The 18668-nt window shown below is 38.5% G+C and overlaps 1 protein-coding gene across 7 annotated transcripts in view; it reads left to right on the forward strand.

Annotated features, from left to right (window-relative positions):
- Positions 1 to 18668, forward strand: part of LOC306858542 (inactive histone-lysine N-methyltransferase 2E-like) — a 36668-nt gene that overhangs the window by 10442 nt on the left and 7558 nt on the right. For 2 of the 7 annotated variants that reach the window (XM_079399111.1, XM_079399112.1), the window contains exons 2-12: positions 2672 to 2856; positions 8439 to 8550; positions 8679 to 8938; positions 12108 to 12247; positions 12733 to 12911; positions 13228 to 13266; positions 13364 to 13564; positions 13669 to 13799; positions 13879 to 14106; positions 14657 to 14909; positions 15655 to 15753. In XM_079399111.1, coding sequence (XP_079255237.1) covers positions 2786 to 2856; positions 8439 to 8550; positions 8679 to 8938; positions 12108 to 12247; positions 12733 to 12911; positions 13228 to 13266; positions 13364 to 13564; positions 13669 to 13799; positions 13879 to 14106; positions 14657 to 14909; positions 15655 to 15753 — 1713 coding nt within the window. In that variant the 5' untranslated portion in view covers positions 2672 to 2785. Of the gene's footprint in view, positions 1 to 2671; positions 2857 to 7306; positions 7515 to 8438; positions 8551 to 8678; positions 8939 to 12107; positions 12248 to 12732; positions 12939 to 13227; positions 13267 to 13363; positions 13565 to 13668; positions 13800 to 13878; positions 14107 to 14656; positions 14910 to 15654; positions 15754 to 18668 lie in introns of those variants that run through there. The other 5 variants (XM_079399113.1, XM_079399114.1, XM_079399115.1 and 2 more) reach the window with 4 other exon arrangements.

The raw sequence follows: 18668 nt of genomic DNA on the forward strand, positions 1-18668 counted from the left end.
TGTAATTTTACTGTTGTTCTGTAAGAAAAAGTAATTAGTAGTAGTAGTAGTAGTAATATTTTTTAATTGGCGGTACAATAGTATTATATTAATAATTGTTTATTTTATTTGTATTTATAATTTAATAAAAAAAAATTGGTCACTTTATTTTAAGGATCAATTCTCACTGTTAACTAGTTGCTTATTAGCGTGCATATTACTAGCTTACTGGCTGTTTATTAGTTCTTATTAATGCATTATTCTGCATGACTGTATTTTAGATCCCTTAATCCTACCCAATACCTACTACTACCTTACTAACTATTAATATGCAGCAAATTAGGAGTTTGTTTAGGAAAAACACTTAGTTAATGGCGAATATGTGTTCCCTATTCTAAAGTGTTACCAAAAGGTTGCTGTTGTTATTATTATAAAAAGATATTGAATGGATTCTATTAAAAGAAAAACTGAGACAGCTGAATTAAGATTGTTTTATATATAAATATATAGCATATATATATAGAAAAAGCATATACTTCAATGTAATTAGTTTTTATGTGCATGCTCTATATTTTGCTAACATTAAAACTTGGAATCAATATTGAGTGGCGCCTCCTGGTCTCTGTTTGTGTGGGCTATTTGTGTGCTATAATGATGCTTTTGTATAGCATTCTAAATCAGTCACTTATTAGGTTCCAATTCAGTTAGGATACTGCCTTAGAGGACAGCTGCCTATATAAACAAAAGACAGCAAGGCAGTCCACTAGATTTGGAACAGAGCTATTATTTCCTGTGCTTTTTCAGGAGCTGTGAAACTCCATTCATTTTTCACAGCAGTCGAAACATCCCCAATATATCAGACCCACTGCGCTTGTGAAAGCGACCTGACACGGCCAAAAATGGGAGAATCGTAGTTGCATACAGAGCAAATCACACACTAACGGACACATGTCGTCAGATTCCTGTTAATTAGCCCTCAAGCTGACAGCTGTTTTTTTCTTTGGACTGCTTTATAGCCTTTATGGTCTGCAAAGGGCACGAGCGTGTCTCACGCACATCACACAGTTTACAACTCTGTTCTTCAACATGCCGCAAGTGCAGATGACAGTCTCATTGTAAACCTATTTCCAAACAGTAAACAGAAGACGTGCCACCCTCATAGGGAAGTGTAAGTGTGTGTGTGTTTAAAGGGGCATGTTAAGGCTGGTGAAGGTGTGTGTTGTGTGCAGGCATGTAACTTCGTGTTTTGTTTATTTGCAGTGATCTGGATCACAGTCCTGGTATGCAAAGTCCAAAATGAACCAAATGTGGGTTAAAATTGGCTTTGGCGAGTAAATGGGTGTCATTTTAGATTATTTAAATTTCAATTATAACAATGCAAGTTCATCAAATTATGTAGATATATAAATGATCTAGTAAAAAGAAAAGATTCAGTGATTTAAATCAAAATTTAAAAAACTAGATTTTTTTTTTATCAGTTTACTTTGGTAAAAAATGTTTTAATAAAACGGTAATATATAATATAATAAATATAATGTAATATAATATATAAATAACAAAATATATACCGTTTTTGTATTTTCTTTTTACTGAATGCGAAGTCTTTAGCACAATGCTAGTATTCCTCCATCCTGTTTTCTGTTTTGTAGCCGAACAGTCTTGCCAAAATCCAGGTTTCATCTGTAGACTGTATGTCCCAGCATCTGGCCCCTCCTCTAATCCCATTTATCACCACAACACACACACACACACTTTAATTCCTTTGTCGCCGTGCTGTTTGTTGTTCCAGGGGAAGTATGTCAGTGTGACATATTTAGCCCCTATGACCAGGATTAAAACGTTATTTGCAAGGGAAGACCCTGATTGGTTATTCTGGCTGTCCGTCAATGCCAGTTCCCTCCTTTAACCGCAGAGCTGCTTCTCTTCGTCTCCATCTACCCGACACACAAAGCTTAATCATTAATCTTTCCATCCGTCGTTTTTGTTTTTGCCTCCGCCATTTGCACACATTAAATCCTCACGCCAGCAATGCAGCAACCACACGTCTCTGTGCACGCGCAGGATGAGAGCGGAAAACATAAAAGGCCACCTCCATGTTGTATTTCTCCCTCTCTCTCTCTCTCTCTCTCTCTCTCTCCTTCACTTCAAAGAATGCAACTGCGTCCCCTTGAGTCAATGCGGAGTCACTTCACCCTGTTTGTTGTTTCTGCAAAGGTCGAGCACTGTTATTGGATGCAGTTTTGCCACACAATCTTCACTTCCCCTCCCATGTCTTACAAAGGACATGTTCAAACACTGATTTTTTTTTTTCTTTTAGTGCTAGGGAAACTTTACCCAAACCAACGTGTTGAAGCACAAACTAATCTTTAGTAGTTTATCTATTAAAAATAAAAGTAACAAGTTATTTTATGTATAGTATTTCTGTTGATGTCTGTACGAATGATATTAGCCTTCAGCCATGGCCTCATATTTGTTCTATGAATCATAGTTACTCTTTGAAAGGACTCATATCCTGTTTACAATACTAGCTGTAATGACCCAGGTTTCGTAATATGTGCTCCTTATGTGTGTACTGCTGTCTATGAATGTGCCCCCGTCACGTTTTTATAGCTCTGTTTGTGTTATATCTTGAGTCTGGTGTAAAGTTTGTCGAACACTAACAGTGCTCTTCTCTCTCTCTGTCTTTTTTCAGGCCTTGTGGATGCACTTAGATGTGTGCAATGAGTGCTGTGGCTGACATGCCTCAGTGTTTTGGATTGCTGTGTTCTGGACTCAGTAGGACAAGAGACTCCCAGCACAGAACGTCATGAGCGTAGTCATCCCAGTAGGGGTGGACACGGCCAACACCTCATACCTGGACATGGCTGCAGGCTCAGAGTGAGTTTCTCTCTTTCTGTCGTTGTCCTTTCATATTGACTCATCACTACATTCGTTTCATTTTATTCGTTTTCTGGTTGCATCAGCAGAGAGAGACGCATCTGTAGTCAGATTTTTCCACCAACCGCTTCCGTCCTCTCATTTATCTGCTTCTTTCTCATCAGAAGCATGCTCTGCTGCTGTTACATCCAAAAAGAGAGCAAATAGCAAAAAGAGATGTTTTTTCAATAGAGCAGAAGTTATGTAGCAGTTGGTCTTTTCCAAACAATGGAAGTGGATGAGGACTGGAGCTGTCAAGCTCAAAAATTGACGACAAAACACCATAAAAGTTATCTGTATGACTTGAACCAGCAAGTCTTCTGAAAGCATGTATTGCTTTATGTGAGGAATTGAAAATGTAAAGATTTAAAAATTTTAAACTTTTTGTATGCAGTTTGCAAGGGGAAAAAGTGCATGTTTATATATATATATATATAGATAGATTTACATTGTCATTTAGCATATGCTTTTATCCAATGCGAGTTACAAAAGAGGACAATAGAAACAATCTAAACCAACAAAAGAGCAATAATGTAAGTGCTGTGACAAGTCTCAGTTAGCCTAAAGCAGTACCCATAGCAAGTTGTTTTTATATATTAAATAAAAATAAAGCAAGTAGATAGAATAGGGAACGCTAATGTTAGAGGGTCTATTTTTCTTTTTAAAGAAAACAAATTGTTCGAATAGAAACAGAATAGAGGATGAAAGTGTTAGAGGGTCAACCTTTTTTTTTTCATAAAAAGAAAAGTAGATTAAATAGAATTATAATAGAGTGCTAGAGTTAGAGGTTCAAAGGAAGATGGAAGAGATGTGTGTAAGGGTGGATCCACACCTGTCTTGTTTGGTTCAATTGAATAAAACTCAAGTTGGTTTCCCTGCTTGGTGCGGATCTTTTGGGCAGGTGTGAATACAGCAATTGCCCTCGGGTGTGCACCAAACAACCGTACCGAGACCTCTTTTGTTTACAGTTTCTGGTTCACTTGCAAAAAGGGCAGTGTGAAAGCGAACCGCACCAAACCAAAAAAAATCAACGTTGTATTTGGTCCGGACCAAAGCACGTGAACTAGCAGACTTTCCTGGTGTGAATATGCCCTTTGTGTGTGTGTGTGTGTGAGTGTATATTTATAATATATGTATTTTAAAATAAAAGATTGAGCCAATGATACCATTTAAATTTATCCGGTCTACTCTACCCATTAGAAAATGTTGCATTGCATTGAGAATAAGTCTTTTTGTTGCCAGTTCTGGATTTGTAGCATCAGTAAGCACTCTATAGTACTATTCATAAAATTTCTGCTACATCCTGTTAGTTTCAGCGCAGGAAGCACAGCTGTTAAACATCTAATAGATGTGACATCACGTGCCACACAGCAGAATCCCTCCCCTCTGCAGCATGCGCTTGAATGAAAGCAGTGTGTTTCTCTTTAAATGCGGCGCTCCGTCCCATTGCCTCGTCACTTTGTGTTGCCATGGTGCTCTCGCCTGCACTGCGCAGGGCCTGTTGTCATGGCGACCGGCTGAGTGACAGCTGGGCGCTGGAGCTTTAGCCTGCTTAAGAGGCCGTGCTGCCACGCAGCTTTACACCCGTCTGGGTGTTAGTGTTTTTCGGGCGTCCATACGCCTGTCTGCATACGCAGATTTATTCCACAAGCTTTAGGAAAGATCTCCACCTGCTGCTAAACGAGAAACGCCACGTACAGAAAATAAATATTACGTTGTTTATCTCTGGGTGGTCTATGCATCGCCAGATCTTATCTGAGCGGCACACGTCTCCAACGTGGCTTTTTTTACTTGTTCCTGACATTACTCCTCGGTCAGGGTCAGCCCACCCTGGGCCTGCGGCAGAGGTCGTCATGGTTACCTGGCATTGTGCATCACCGTGATGTCAACAGACAGTCCGTTAAAATGCCATTGGACCCGAAACGACTGCTGTAATCCCTCTAAACCTCATCTAGCCCTAGATGGACACTGCTTTGTGCGATTTCATGTCTATGCATGTGATGTTACTCTTTCTGTGCCCTGTCTGTCGCCCCACTCTCTCTCAACAGGTGTGTATGTGTGCGAATTGTCTGTTCCATATTAAGCTATCTCTGGAGTGGTGTGCTATGATTAGCACATGCATGCCCGTTACGTTTAATTGGAGCTTCAGTTACATCACCACACACGATGTCTTTTCCATCTCCTTGATCATTTTTTCATTTTTTTTTTTTTTACACATTTTTGTTTATTTAATTTAATTTATTATTTTTGTTTGAAGCAACGTACAACAACATGTTGTGCTGCGATGTTATTTCTGTATTAAGGCTGTTATTATGGCATTTAACCCTGTGCCGTTTAACTGCAAAACATTCATTCTGATTAATAATTCCATTTCCACAATTCTGACATGCCTCACTCCTCAATTCCTGACCACCCAGCAATTGGTTCTGTTCTTTTTATTTTTGTATATAAACAAAGCATATATTGAAATTAAACATGTTATATTCCATTTAAACATTTATGAAATGTGTAAGTAATACATAATATATGGTTAATATGTAGCTTTTTTTAACTGCACAATGTCAACCCTCAGTAATTACTAAAAAAATAATTTTACAAGCTTTAAGGGTCTTGCACACTGAGCCTGAAATTCTCGTCCGAAATGTTTATTTAAATATATGACCTCATGGTGTGTCAATCACATTTACACATTGTCTGTCATAAACTAATTCAGATTGGGTTCAATTATTAGCATTTTGCGCATCTGTAGCAAGCATTTTGACCATTCCGAGCCACTGTACAAGTGAACGCCAAAATCCTAGCAAAGCATCAGACTGACATCCTGAAGTAAACTTTGAGTCGCTCGGGATAATCCCACAGCTCCTTGATAATGAGGTGGAACTCTGCTTCCTCTCTACACAATCTCAGGATTGGATGGTCCCAATATTTCCTTTCTTTTTCTCTTTTTAAGAAGCGAGAGGACAACACAATCATCCTCACTGTTTGAAGACTCCATTTAGCATTTAATTTTTGTTCGCGATGGATTAATATGCATCGGACAAACTGATTTTTTTTTATGATGACAATGACGAATATGGGAAAAAAAACATTAATTTTGGATGGTTACACTTTATTTTAGTGTCTTTGTTACATTGTAATTACACATTTAAGTACTGAGTAATATTGATTAACTATATGTACTTACTATATAGTTAGGGTTACTTGTATGTGTCATAAATAATTGTTATTATAATAATAAGTACATATAGTGTGTAACAAAGACACCTTAAAATAAAGTGTTTCTTTTCAATGCCTCAGTGATATATGACAAGCATTTTTGTCCAATATGAAAATAGTTTAATTTAGGTTTAAACATATTGTTTGCGAGACTTAATGGCCATAATGAAAGCGACAATGGATCATTTTTCTCAGATCTTGAAAATAAAATAAAGGAAAATATAACTTGTCAAACTGTGAGCTTTAATGTGAGTGTATTACAAGACAAAGATTCAATCAGTCATTGAGTATGTATTTTGAATAATGTTAAAATTGTTTAATTTCTGTTCACTAGAATATATAACCAACTGTTTCAATGCAAGTATGAGACAGGAGTGAGCTTGCAGAGAGAGGCCACTTGCTCTTCCGATTGGATGTGATTTGTGATTGATTTTGTCGTGTCTTGTAGAATTGTCATGTCTAGTGTGTGGACACCAAATCTTATCGCATTGGGACTGGTTAGGACCAGGTGTTAAAGGTGAAGTCTGTAATTTATGCACTGATTCGTCACCAAACAATATTTTGAGAAGACTGACTTTTAGCTGTTAAATAAATTTAGAAATTTGAGAGGAGAAAGTTATTACACAGGACAGTAACAGTTTGAGGTTCATTTCAATTTGGACGTTGCTTAGCTTGATATGCAAGTATGAGTAATGCAAATGTTTGCAAACCATTAACAAAATTAAGTGTCATAATTCTTTTATGTGGTCAAAATAATGTTGTTTTAATGCTGGGTTTATGGTTAATAAATTTTTTTTTTTTAATCTGTCAAACCCCTTTCTGCATTTGCACCTACTCAAATACCTTCTCTCTGTCTCCTTTTGACTCACTACCTATTTAAAGTCCTCCTCCTATCCCTGCTGAGAGAGGCAACTGTTTTTTTAGTAAAGACACTAGTTTATTGTCACTGATGCTCAGGAAATCCCCCGGCTTGTCACCTGTCCTGCGTTGATAATCTTATCGCTAAAACCACACCGCAACGTAAAAGCATCAATAAAACCTGCTAATCATTTATTCCCTGCCTGGAAGGGCCATTTCTTCGTAAGAGCTCTTGTTCTCATTTGACTTGTGCACACACAGACACACTCTTTCTCTCAAGGGTCCGCCCCTCAGCAGTTCACACACTTTCACTTTGACAGTTGGGCTGAAAAGCGCCAACTGAATCAGGAAGTCTGAACGTGAGGCAGGGACAAACAGCACGAGGTGAATGTGACGAGAAGGCCAGCAGGTACAGTTTGCAGTAAGACATGATTAAGAGGAAAGTGGGAATACGACAAAAACAGGAAAGAGAAACAAATACGGAGCGGTTTCTGTGCATTGCCGTGCTGCTTGTGCCGTTTACTCTGTAGACACCTTGATTTATGGTAGGTTTAGAACCATTTTTGTAGATAATTCAGTTTTTTAAAGGACTACGGTATATTTTGAAGTATATATGTGGTTGTTTTTGTGTCGTCTCACGTGTTGAAAACAGCGCATGCTTTCTTCGTATGCACGAGTGTAGTAGTAATATGCAAATTACCCTGTAACTGTTGTTTATGTGAGTGCACTGGTGTTAGGTTAAGCATGTAATCTGTTTCTATACTAGCATCAGAGTGGCTGCGTGACCTTGACACTTCTTTTTTTGTGTGAAAAAAATAAATAAAAAAGAATTACTGTTATGTTTATATATACGATTATAAATCTGTCTGGAATGGTCCATCTTACTCTGTATCCTTTCTGCCAGTGAAACTTGGCATTGAGTGTTCTTTTGCAGCCAATTCTATATGTAAAAAACTCCTGCCATTTCTGGTTTTACTCTAAATCTCCTTCCATTAATTTCATTCGCTTACTAACAACACGTGGAAGCAAGGGCTCTTTCGTTGGGCATGTTTGTGTGGTCCAGATAGGGTTTGGGGTTTTTGACAGACTTCATTGTGAGATTACAGAGAAGTGTGATCCTGTTATTTCACTTTCTACAAGCCACGTCCCGCCAGCTGAGGGCATGACAGGACACTCACACACACGTGTGTACAGATAGCAGGTCACTACTGAGGTCTGTCGTGTTCTGTGCCATGCTAAAATATGCAATGACTGGTGCAAACACAACCATTGATTCGTTGGTGAATAAACTTCTCCTTGCAACCTAGCAAGCTTTGTTAATCTTGGATCTTCCTTTCCCTTTTGTTTCACTGCTGTCAAACCTGTTTCTTTTTTTTGTATAGGCCTACTTAAAAACACGCCTTGTCAGACTTGTTTCTCATTCTGGCCTCTCTCTCTTTTTTCCCCCTGTGTGTTTGTGTATGGAGTAGACCAGAATCTGTGGAGGCGAGCTCTGTGGTAGTTGAGAAGTCCAACTACCCTCACCAGATTTACAGCAGCGGCTCCCACCACTCCCACGGCTACATCGGTCTGCCTTACGCCGTGAGTATTGTCCCCCAGCAAAACACGCCACATGCCTTCCTGCATTTACATTGTTGACCTGCTTATCTGCATTCTGTGTTATCTGATCATGCTTTCGCTTCACGACTTTCTAATGGTTCCTCCTCCAGGACCACAATTATGGGGCGCGACCCCCACCCACCCCGCCGGCGTCCCCGCCTCCCTCGGTGCTGATCCGGCCGGGTGAGGGTTTGTTTGTGTCCGGGGTCCGGCCAGGCGAGAACTTGTTCGTGCCAGGCGGGCAGGACGAGGCATCGCGTGGCACCACGCTCAGCACCTCGGAAGACGGCAGCTACGGTGCTGACATAACACGCTGCATTTGCGGCTTCACCCATGATGATGGCTACATGATCTGCTGCGACAAGTGCAGGTGGGACCACACACTTCGACATGTTCAAACTATGTCTACATGTGTAATTACAGCATTCTTGGCTGCCCTTCAAAACCTGCCAAATTGCTTATCTGTCGTAAGCTGTCTAAAATGCTTTATATATGGAGTTTATTAGTTCTTGAGATGAGGCCTGGTGTAAAGGGATAGTTCACGTAAAAATGAAAATTCTGTCATTAATTACTCACCCTCATGTCGTTCCAAACCTGTAAGACCTTTGTTCATCTTCGGTACACAAATTAAGATATTTTTGATGAACTCCGAGAGCTTTCTGACCCTGTATAGAGAGCAGTGCAACTGAAATGTTCCCAGACCCAGAAACATGGCAAGGATATCTAGTAAACAGTCCATGTGACATCAGTGGCTTAACTTCAATTTTATGAAGCTACGAGAATGCTTTTTGTGTGCAAAGAAAATAAAAATAACAATTTATTCAACAATTCTTCTCCCTGAGTTACCATCTTCCACCATTTTGGAGTGTACCACAACGCATGCGTGTGCTTTCCCCAGAACATAATCAGTGTAATGAACTATCACGTCCTAGACGGAGTCAGACATTAAGATGGCAAAGATCCCACTAAGAGTGATAAAGATGTCACCGATGTGTGTAAGCAGAGCTGGGTAGATTACTTACAAATTGTAATCCGTTACATTACACATTTTAGGTAATATAATCAGATTACTTTTTGATTTAACTTGTTTATCACACTGATTTAAATAGCATTATCTTGTACCATAATGATGTAAAAAAATGCTAAGAGTAAGAACACTTGTTCCATTCATTGTAATTCACAACATGAAGTGCATTAAACATTACATTACATCAAGGTTTCCCAAATTAGGCTTCGTAAAGGAACTGCAGTGGGGTTGTGAGTTTAATCAAAAGCTGACAATTAATTAAATCATAAAAAAAAATGAAAATAAACCATTTTAAAACAAACTCCCTTTCGAGGAAAGTCTCTTCATTTGGTGGCCATGTTTGCAGCGCCTCCGGGCAGCTCGTACAAGACCTATCTTAATGAATGGGCGAATCCTGAAATCTCAAAAACAGCTACCTATGTCAAATCAGCAACAAAAATCTGGAATTAATTGCTCAATGAATGTTGTTTCTTATGGTCAAATAGTTTAAAAAGCTTATTTTTCAGGCTAGACCAGCCAATGCGCATGCAGAGTCATAACGTGCTTAAAACTGCGCATGTGCATTGGTTAGTCTAGTCAGGGTTTTATGGGGAAATTTTGCTCTTTAATTTAGAATGTGGAACTATTCCTCCATATTGCGTGTTGTAGTTTCTCCCATTCATAAGTATAGGAGTGAACCGTCTTTGTATTTCTGTTGTCTTTGTTTTAAATAAAACACTTACTAAAAAAGATGAAATATTTTTATTTACCTGCATGCAATGTGATCATTAATCAAAGAAACCGTGAACATGCAAATGTGACACTTAATTATTGAAATATTATTTTAAACTCTCAGGGGTACTTAAAGCAAATATATTTGGTGAATAAGGTTTAGATGACAAAAAGTTTTGGAATGCCTGCATTACATGTATCTAAGAAATAACATGCATATGTGCATTTTAATTAGTTATAATTAATAATACATGGTTAAAAGAGTAATAATTCAAATAAAAATGAATGTGTTCATCAATAGTTGATTCAATGTTAAACCTTCTTAAACCTGAAATGATTTTTGTAAATCCAGTGGTCAAATGCTGTTGCCACCCGACTAATGACTGATCTTTGTGTGAATGTCCGCAAGACTGGACTATATATACATATATAATATGTAAATAATCGGTAGGCTATTTTAGAAGGGAAATTTAAAATTTGAAAAATAGAAATTAGGGAGAATCAATGAATTATGAATAATTAATTGCTATTGTGTGAATAATATGTAATAATGTAATCCATAAAAAAGTAACTGTAGTCTGATTACGAGTATTTTAAAATGTAACTTGCTCTAATTACAATACTTAATTTTTGGAATCTGATTACGTAATCCAGATTACATGTAATCAATTACTACCCAGCTCTGTGTGTAAGTGTTGTAATGTAATATTTGATTTAAAAAAATATATATTTTCTAGGCAGTAGAGACCTGTATGTCAAAAATTGTCTAAAAGGGCATACATGCCCCAGATATGCTCTTAGATGTAGGGTAAAAATGTCCATGTTATACTTACACGGGGTAAGGCTACTTTAAATTCATCAAAAGTGATAGTAAAGATATTTATAATGCTACACAAGATTTCTGATTTCAAGTAAATGCTATTCTTTCTATTTATCTAACAGTCTTTGAAAAAATGTATCACTGTTTTGACCAAAATATTAAGAAATATTTCTTAAGCACCAAATCAGCATTAGAATGATTTCTGAAGAATAGTAATGAGTAATGATGCTGAAAACTTACCTTTGGATGACAGGAATCAATTACATTTTAGAATGTATTAATAATTTAAATTATAATAAAATGTGAAAAATATGTAATTTTTTTTTTTTTACTGTATTCTTGATCAAAAAATGCAGCCTTGGTGAGCAGTCTTTTCAAAAACATTAAACAATTAATACAAAATCTTGCCAGTCCCAAACTTTTGAACAGTAGTAGTGAATGTACTATTAAAATATTAATTTTTGCAAAATATTATGTTTTATATTTTGTACATTTCTTGATAGCTCAGAGCTGTGTAATCTAACATAGTGACCAGCCCTTATTTTAAATGCATTTCAAAAATTATTTCCAGCTACTTTGTATATTAATGTTGATTTTGTTTTATGGCTAATAACAATTGTTCAGAAATGTCATGTTAATTATGTCACGTTTTCAATGTAATTGGATGTATTTTACAAGAGAAAAATTCAGGCTCAAGTTTTTTTTTTTTTTAAGAACAATGTTTATTTTGGTTGTAGCTTTATCTGTTAAAATACTACAGATAGTTTTTTTTCCAGTGTTACCTGTTTTTTTGCTGGGATAGGATCCCATTCTTTGTTTATGAGATTAGCACTGTCAGAGCGTAGATGAAAACTTACAGTTGATTGAATGTTTGAATAGTAGGATCTGTCAGTCACTTTGTTCAAAGTTAAATAATACAGAAGAATCAAAATAAATAGTTTAAGCCATTTCTCCTCCTTCATAACTCTCTTTGTGTATTAGTGTGTGGCAGCACATAGACTGCATGGGGATCGACCGGCAGCACATTCCCGAGACCTACCTGTGTGAACGCTGTCAGCCACGCACCCTGGACCGAGAGCACGCCATCCTACTGCAAACCAGGAAGAGAGAGAACATGTCTGGTGAGTTTTTTTATGCATACACAAAAGCAAACACACCTATAGACACATTCAACCTCTCCCAAAGAAACAATGCTATCACTTCTTTTTCCCACAGTTCAGCTGGAGATAAGCATCTTTAGAGTCTGAAGACACTATACAGGATCATATGAGCTTTTGTATAATGTGAAATGTATATCTGCCCCTCCTGTAATCTATGCTGGCAAATCTATAAGAAGCTCTCCTTGTAGTGATGTCAATAATTGCTAGAGATTTCTTAAGATTGGAAATATCTGAGCTCTCTGCCTCTACTGACACCTGCTGAAGATGCTTGGGCATTACAGCTGCAGCTTGAGTCAATGTCAAAAGTGCACTTTGAGGACAACAGTGTCTGTTCAAACTACAGTTACTTTTTTATTTATGGTTGAGGGGAAAATATCAATTGTACTATGATGGTTGAGGTGGTAAATTCAATGTACAAGCTCATTGTAATGTGTGTATTGTTGCAGACGGGGACACCAGTGCTACAGAAAGCGGAGATGAGGTTCCACTAGAGTTATACACTGCGTTTCAGCACACCCCCACCAGCATCACACTCACAACAGCACGTCTCGGCAACAAACAGGCTGATAAGAAACGAAAGAAGAGTGGAGAAAAGGAGCCCCCGGCTACAGCCAGGGCCAAGAAGGTCTGAGTCATTCAACAAACACTTTGAGTAAATATAAACGTGACTTCGAAAATGAATTTTTGTGGAAATCGTGATATCTTTTTTTCTCTCAGAAGAGAAAGTCCAAAGTAACAGTATTTATTTGAAGCAGAACTCTATTGTTGCATTAAAAATGCCTTTACTGTCAGTACTTTTGATCAATTTAATTCAGCCCTTTGTTTTGTTTTTGTTGTCCATTTGAATATTATTTATAAATGTCATTCCATGGAACCAAAATCTGTTATTTCACCTGATTTGAAACACACGAGTCTGATTTCTGCTTGTTTTTGTCTTTCAGTCATTCCGTGAAGGCTCTAGAAAATCATCTAGAGTAAAGGTGGGTACTCTGGAGCTATCCAAATTTACCCCCAAATAACTATTCATATGTGTGTTACGCATGCTTATGCTGCTTGTTTTCCATCTTGTGTCCTCAGGGCTCAGCTCCCGAGTGTGAGCCGACAGATCCTCCCTCTCTTTGGGAGAATAAGATGAAGTCGTGGATGGAGCGCTATGAGGAAGCCAGCAGTAACCAGTACAGTGAAGAAGTGCGGATACTGCTAAGAGTAAAAGAAGCCAGAGATGGCAAAACGCTGGCCTACAATACACACACCGCAGCCTTCAAACCACCCGTAGAGGTATTAAATACTCACATATTCAAATTTCACCAGAAAATTGGTCTGTTTCTGTTGCGCTGTTTGTGGCTTTATATGACATGCTCATTGTGACTTTTTCCTCCCAGAGTCACGTACAGAAGAATAAGCGCATTCTTAAGGCTGTTCGGGACTTGGCTGCTGATTCGCTCATAATCGAGTACAGGGGGAAGGTCATGCTACGACAACAATTTGAAGCCAATGGTTACTTTTTTAAGAGGTACTTGAAAAGACACTTTGTGCTTTTGAGCATTAATTTTGGTTTCGCGTTTTTGTTTATAACGTTGTTTTATTCGCAGGCCATACCCTTTTGTATTGTTCTACTCTAAGTTTGACGGTTTGGAAATGTGCGTGGATGCACGGAGCTTCGGAAACGAGGCTCGATTCATTCGTCGCTCCTGCACACCCAACGCTGAGGTGCGGCACGTAATGGAGGACGGCATGCTGCATTTATACATTTACTCTTTGAGGTCCATCTCCAAGGGAAGTGAAATCACCATTGGCTTTGATTATGACTACGGCAGCTGGTAAGAACACGCACTAGGGCTGATTATCACTGATGTATTGACATCTGAAATGTTTATTCTAGTGATGTCAAACAATTAATCGTGATTAATCCCATCCCAAGTTTTTGTTTACAGAATATGTGTGTACTGTGTATATTTATTATGTAAATATAAATACACACACATGCAGGTATGATTAATCGCATCCAAAATAAGATTTTCTTTACATAATGTATAAGCGTGTACTGTGTATATTTATTATGTATAGATAAATACCAATACATGCATCTATATATTTAAGAAAAATTTTATGTTTATACAGTATATTAAAAATATTCATATATAATATAAATGTGTATATATGTAAATATTTTCCAAATATATACTGTATTTGTGTGTATTTATATATACATAACAAATAAACACAGTACACATACATAAATTATGTAAACAAAAACTTTTATTTTGGATTCGATTTAATCGTTTGACAGCACTAGTTTATTCTGATTTGGTCAGCTTGACTTTTCACACTTTTCTCACTACTTTTCCCATTTCTCGTCTTGTTTGTTAGTAAATATAAGGTGGACTGTGCGTGTGTGAAAGGCAATCAGGAATGTCCTGTGCTCAAGCATAACTTGGAACCCACGGAGAACCTGGGCTCTAGCACACGAAGGCGTGGCCGCAAGGACAAAGAACCATCGCGGGACGAGAGCGGACAGAACCAGAACCTCACAATGGACTGTGATGGGCCCAAGGGCAAATCGCTCAATGACGCCAAACAGAGAAAACTCTCCCCTCTCCGGCTCTCCATATCTAACAATCAGGTATGATAGAGACACACAGTGCTGTTAGTGAAATCAGTCTCATACTCGCCCACTTAAGGTTCATCCTTGAAAGGTAGTTTAATGCTGATAAATAGTTTAAGTAATGGTTTTACAAAGGTTATTGCAAAGACTAACAGCGAAAATCTAGCTTTTTTAATATTCGGGGTTGGCTGAGAGTCTGGGTAAGACGGTCCCTTCATCTATAAAGGTCAAAAAACCCTTTGTTTGCATGTAAATATTATCTATGTGTATTAATCTGTGCATGATTCTTTCTTCGTCGGATATTTTCAGTCATTCTAATGATCTGTTTACTCATCTGCATTTCCTTCCTGGCCCTAATTACAGCGTCTGATCACCAGAAAACATGTTTCTGCATTATTTTTCTCATATATTCCTGTATTTCATTGGTGGCCGGTGGCAGAATATTAAATCTTGCTTGTTTGGCACGCTTTGGAAGTGTGCGAGAATCCACCCTCGTAACTCCCTGCCATCCTGGTGCCATATATATCAGGACATCCCAGGAAGTTGGAGTTGTCAGCAATTCTGGCCCAGTTAGAACAAAGGAAATCCGCTCTCTGATCTTTTTAGTAGTTGCATCGATGCACAGATTCTCATAAGTACAATCTGGTCTGTCTGACTTAAGATCTTGGCCCGAATCGACACTTCCCGCAATTTCTCCCTCTCTAATGCTCCTCTCCTGGTCTGTAGCCAGGCGATGATAAAGGCCCTCTCCCCCCTCTTGCAGGATCCTGAGTTAATAGAGGATCTAGAAGACAAAACCTCCGTTAGCAATGAAGTAGAGATGGAGTCAGAGGAGCAGATTGCAGAAAGGAGGAGGAAGATGGTAAGTGCGTCCAGGGGAAAACGACCACTTTGGCAATCACGGTAGCCATGGAAACGCTGCTGCCCCCACCCCCTGTCTTTTTCCCCTCCTCGTTCTGCCTCCCGGTGTGTGTGGTGATTTGGGCAGCTCCCAGAATGCTCCACCATTCCTTTCTTCCCCCTCCACCCCCTCTAAACCTCCTGCTAATTTCGCTGCTGCCGCCACCGCTTCTCTGTTCCTGTCGCTGTGTAGTTTAACCTCCTGAAGGGTAGCGCGAAGGCACTCATCCTTGTTGCTTTGTTTTTCTTTTTCATACTTCATCTTTTATGGAGCCTCTTTGGTTCTCCATGAGGGAATGTTAAGAACTGGACTGTGTTTCATCTGCAGTCATTTCTCTCCTCTGTCATGACTAAATGTCAAGACCATGTCAGTAGTGAGAGATCATGCTTAAATGAAAGAACCTACTATAGCACTACACAGTGTTTTAATTTACATGTTAATTAACATGGGACTCAATGTGGTGGTATTCTACTGTATATATGGTCCTCTGTCTAAAAGCTATTTCCATTCTAAAGCACATTTACGACAATTCACGTCCAATCAGGCATCTATTCTACCAAAACTCAGCAATCCTGAACAAAAACTGGGTTACTTTTTTATATATAAAATATGTTAGGGTATAAATTAGAGTCAAACTATTGACTAATAAAAAAGGTCATGTAAAGCTGCAATGATCCTCACATAGAATTGTTTTGAAAAAAGAAATTTGATGATTTTAACCCTAGTAATGTTGTCTGGTTGTGTAATAACTATTGGTTACATAGTAGCATAAGATCAACCTTAGAGAGTGTAGAAACTCTCTCACTTAACATGTACGTGTTTTATGTGAATGTTTTGGTGCTTGCCTGCCATGAAAGGCAGATGGAAAAAATGTTAAAAACAGGCTCTGAACCCATTGCACTTCCAAAACTTTCCTCAACAAACATTGTGATGTTGGCGTTGACTGCTGGAATGTTCAGGAAAATAAAACTCACAACCAATCCTCAAATGACTTATCATTAAAGGTGGGGTATGCATTTTTTCAAAAACTCTTTATAAAAAGAGTCGGGGCTGAGTACCAAAACAAACTTGTAGCCAATCAGCAGTAAGGGGCATGTCTACTCATGATGCAGAGGAGAGAGCGCTCATCAGTGCACAGGACGGACATTAGCCGAGCTGAGCGACAACAGAATGATAGAGATGGCGGATAAAAAACAAAAGAGGAAAACGTCTGCGGAACAAAAGGCTTACACCATGTCTACACCGGACGCGACGGTTGTCCTGTCACGGTCTGTCTACACTGGACGCGACAAATTTTTTGACGTATTGAAATTTGTGTCAATACGTCATAAATAGAACGCGGCAGCAGTTTACTGTCGGGGATTTGTCGTGTAGCTGCATCCAGTGCAGACAGCATCACTGATTATGAGTTCTATAGTTTTTTGTCACGCCGCGATGCGACGCTCGCATCCAGTGTAGACACGGTGTTACGATAAAGCAAGAAGTAGGACCCTTGTAAATATCGGATCAGCTTTCCAGCGCTGGAGCAAACTGAAGGAGAGGCAAGGCCTGCGATGGGGCGCCGAGGTTGCTTTGTTTCTTCTCGATAGGTGAGTAACATTGGTTTTGCTTTGTTTCACAGAACTAATCATTCCCATATGTATGTGTGGGGCGGAGCTATCAAAATAGGGGCAAGACCCTTTTGGGGTAGGGGCATGTTTGTTTTGGTGATTTCAAATGTCAGCGTTGCCCCCCCTGAAATCACTTACCCCACCTTTAACAGTACAGAAAAAGCTAAGAGCAACTGTAAACAATGTGGTTTAATCTGGATAAATTAATTGGGTATCAGACTCTGGTGCATTATTAGTGGAAATTCCCCATGTTTTCTCCTCATTTTCTCTGCTGCAACAAGACAAACAGGCAATTCAGAAACAGTTCTGGTTCCCTATCAATCTTCGTTGAGTTCTCTAACACTCCTTTTCCACCATAATGGTACTGGTGCTGGTACTCAACTATGTTTTCAGAGGTGTATTAAGACCTGACATAATGAACCGTTATGTTTTTATTACCTTAGAATGAGCAATTTCTATCTACACACACACCTTACATTGAAGTCACTATTTTGCGCCGCCATGTTTCTACAGTAGCCCTAAACGGACAAACTGCTCTACAGAGTGTTTCTTCATTATGTTGTTCTTGCGAATAAAACACTGACGCGATGAACAAGTACCAATAATATTTGGTTCACTGAATAATTAAGTAAATATAATTCCTTAATTTACCTCATTGCTTGACTGGCTACTTTCTGCTGTCTCAGTTGATGACATGTTTGTCCTGTGTAGGCCACCATAGCTTTTCTATGTTCTCTACCTCACCACTAGATGCCGCTAAAATGTACAATTTAAATTTTTGAACAAGCTTTTTTACAGGTTTCTTTATTTACCAGTTTGTGTAATAGTGTGTACTTTATACTTTTTGAGAGTGAGAGCGTAGTTAAAATGAAAAAATATTAGTTTTCGCAAACAACTAGAAAAATCCTAAAATAATCATGAAAATGCTTTCGTCGGATATATTTGTAAATAAAACAATTTTATTTCAGATGGATGGGGAAAGTTAGTTTCAATAGCTCAACAGAATGTATATTGCAGCAGACACCTCCCATATAGACCACTTTTTCCCATCAGTGTAGTTAAGAACATTATGTGGTGAAGAAATTCTGTTTTAGGTGTTTAGTGACTTCTGTTCCAAGACTGGAGCATTGTCAAGACCAGCACCTTTTCGGTGAAAGAAGGGTATGTCCATTACTCACACGGTATGCCCATACTGAAGCTCTAAACCCCAGCCACACTACCCATACAGCAAGGACTAGGCTGATACGTATGAGTGTGTGCATGGGG

Source organism: Barbus barbus, assembly GCF_936440315.1.
Source record: "Barbus barbus genome assembly, chromosome: 39".
Taxonomy (NCBI): domain Eukaryota; kingdom Metazoa; phylum Chordata; class Actinopteri; order Cypriniformes; family Cyprinidae; genus Barbus; species Barbus barbus.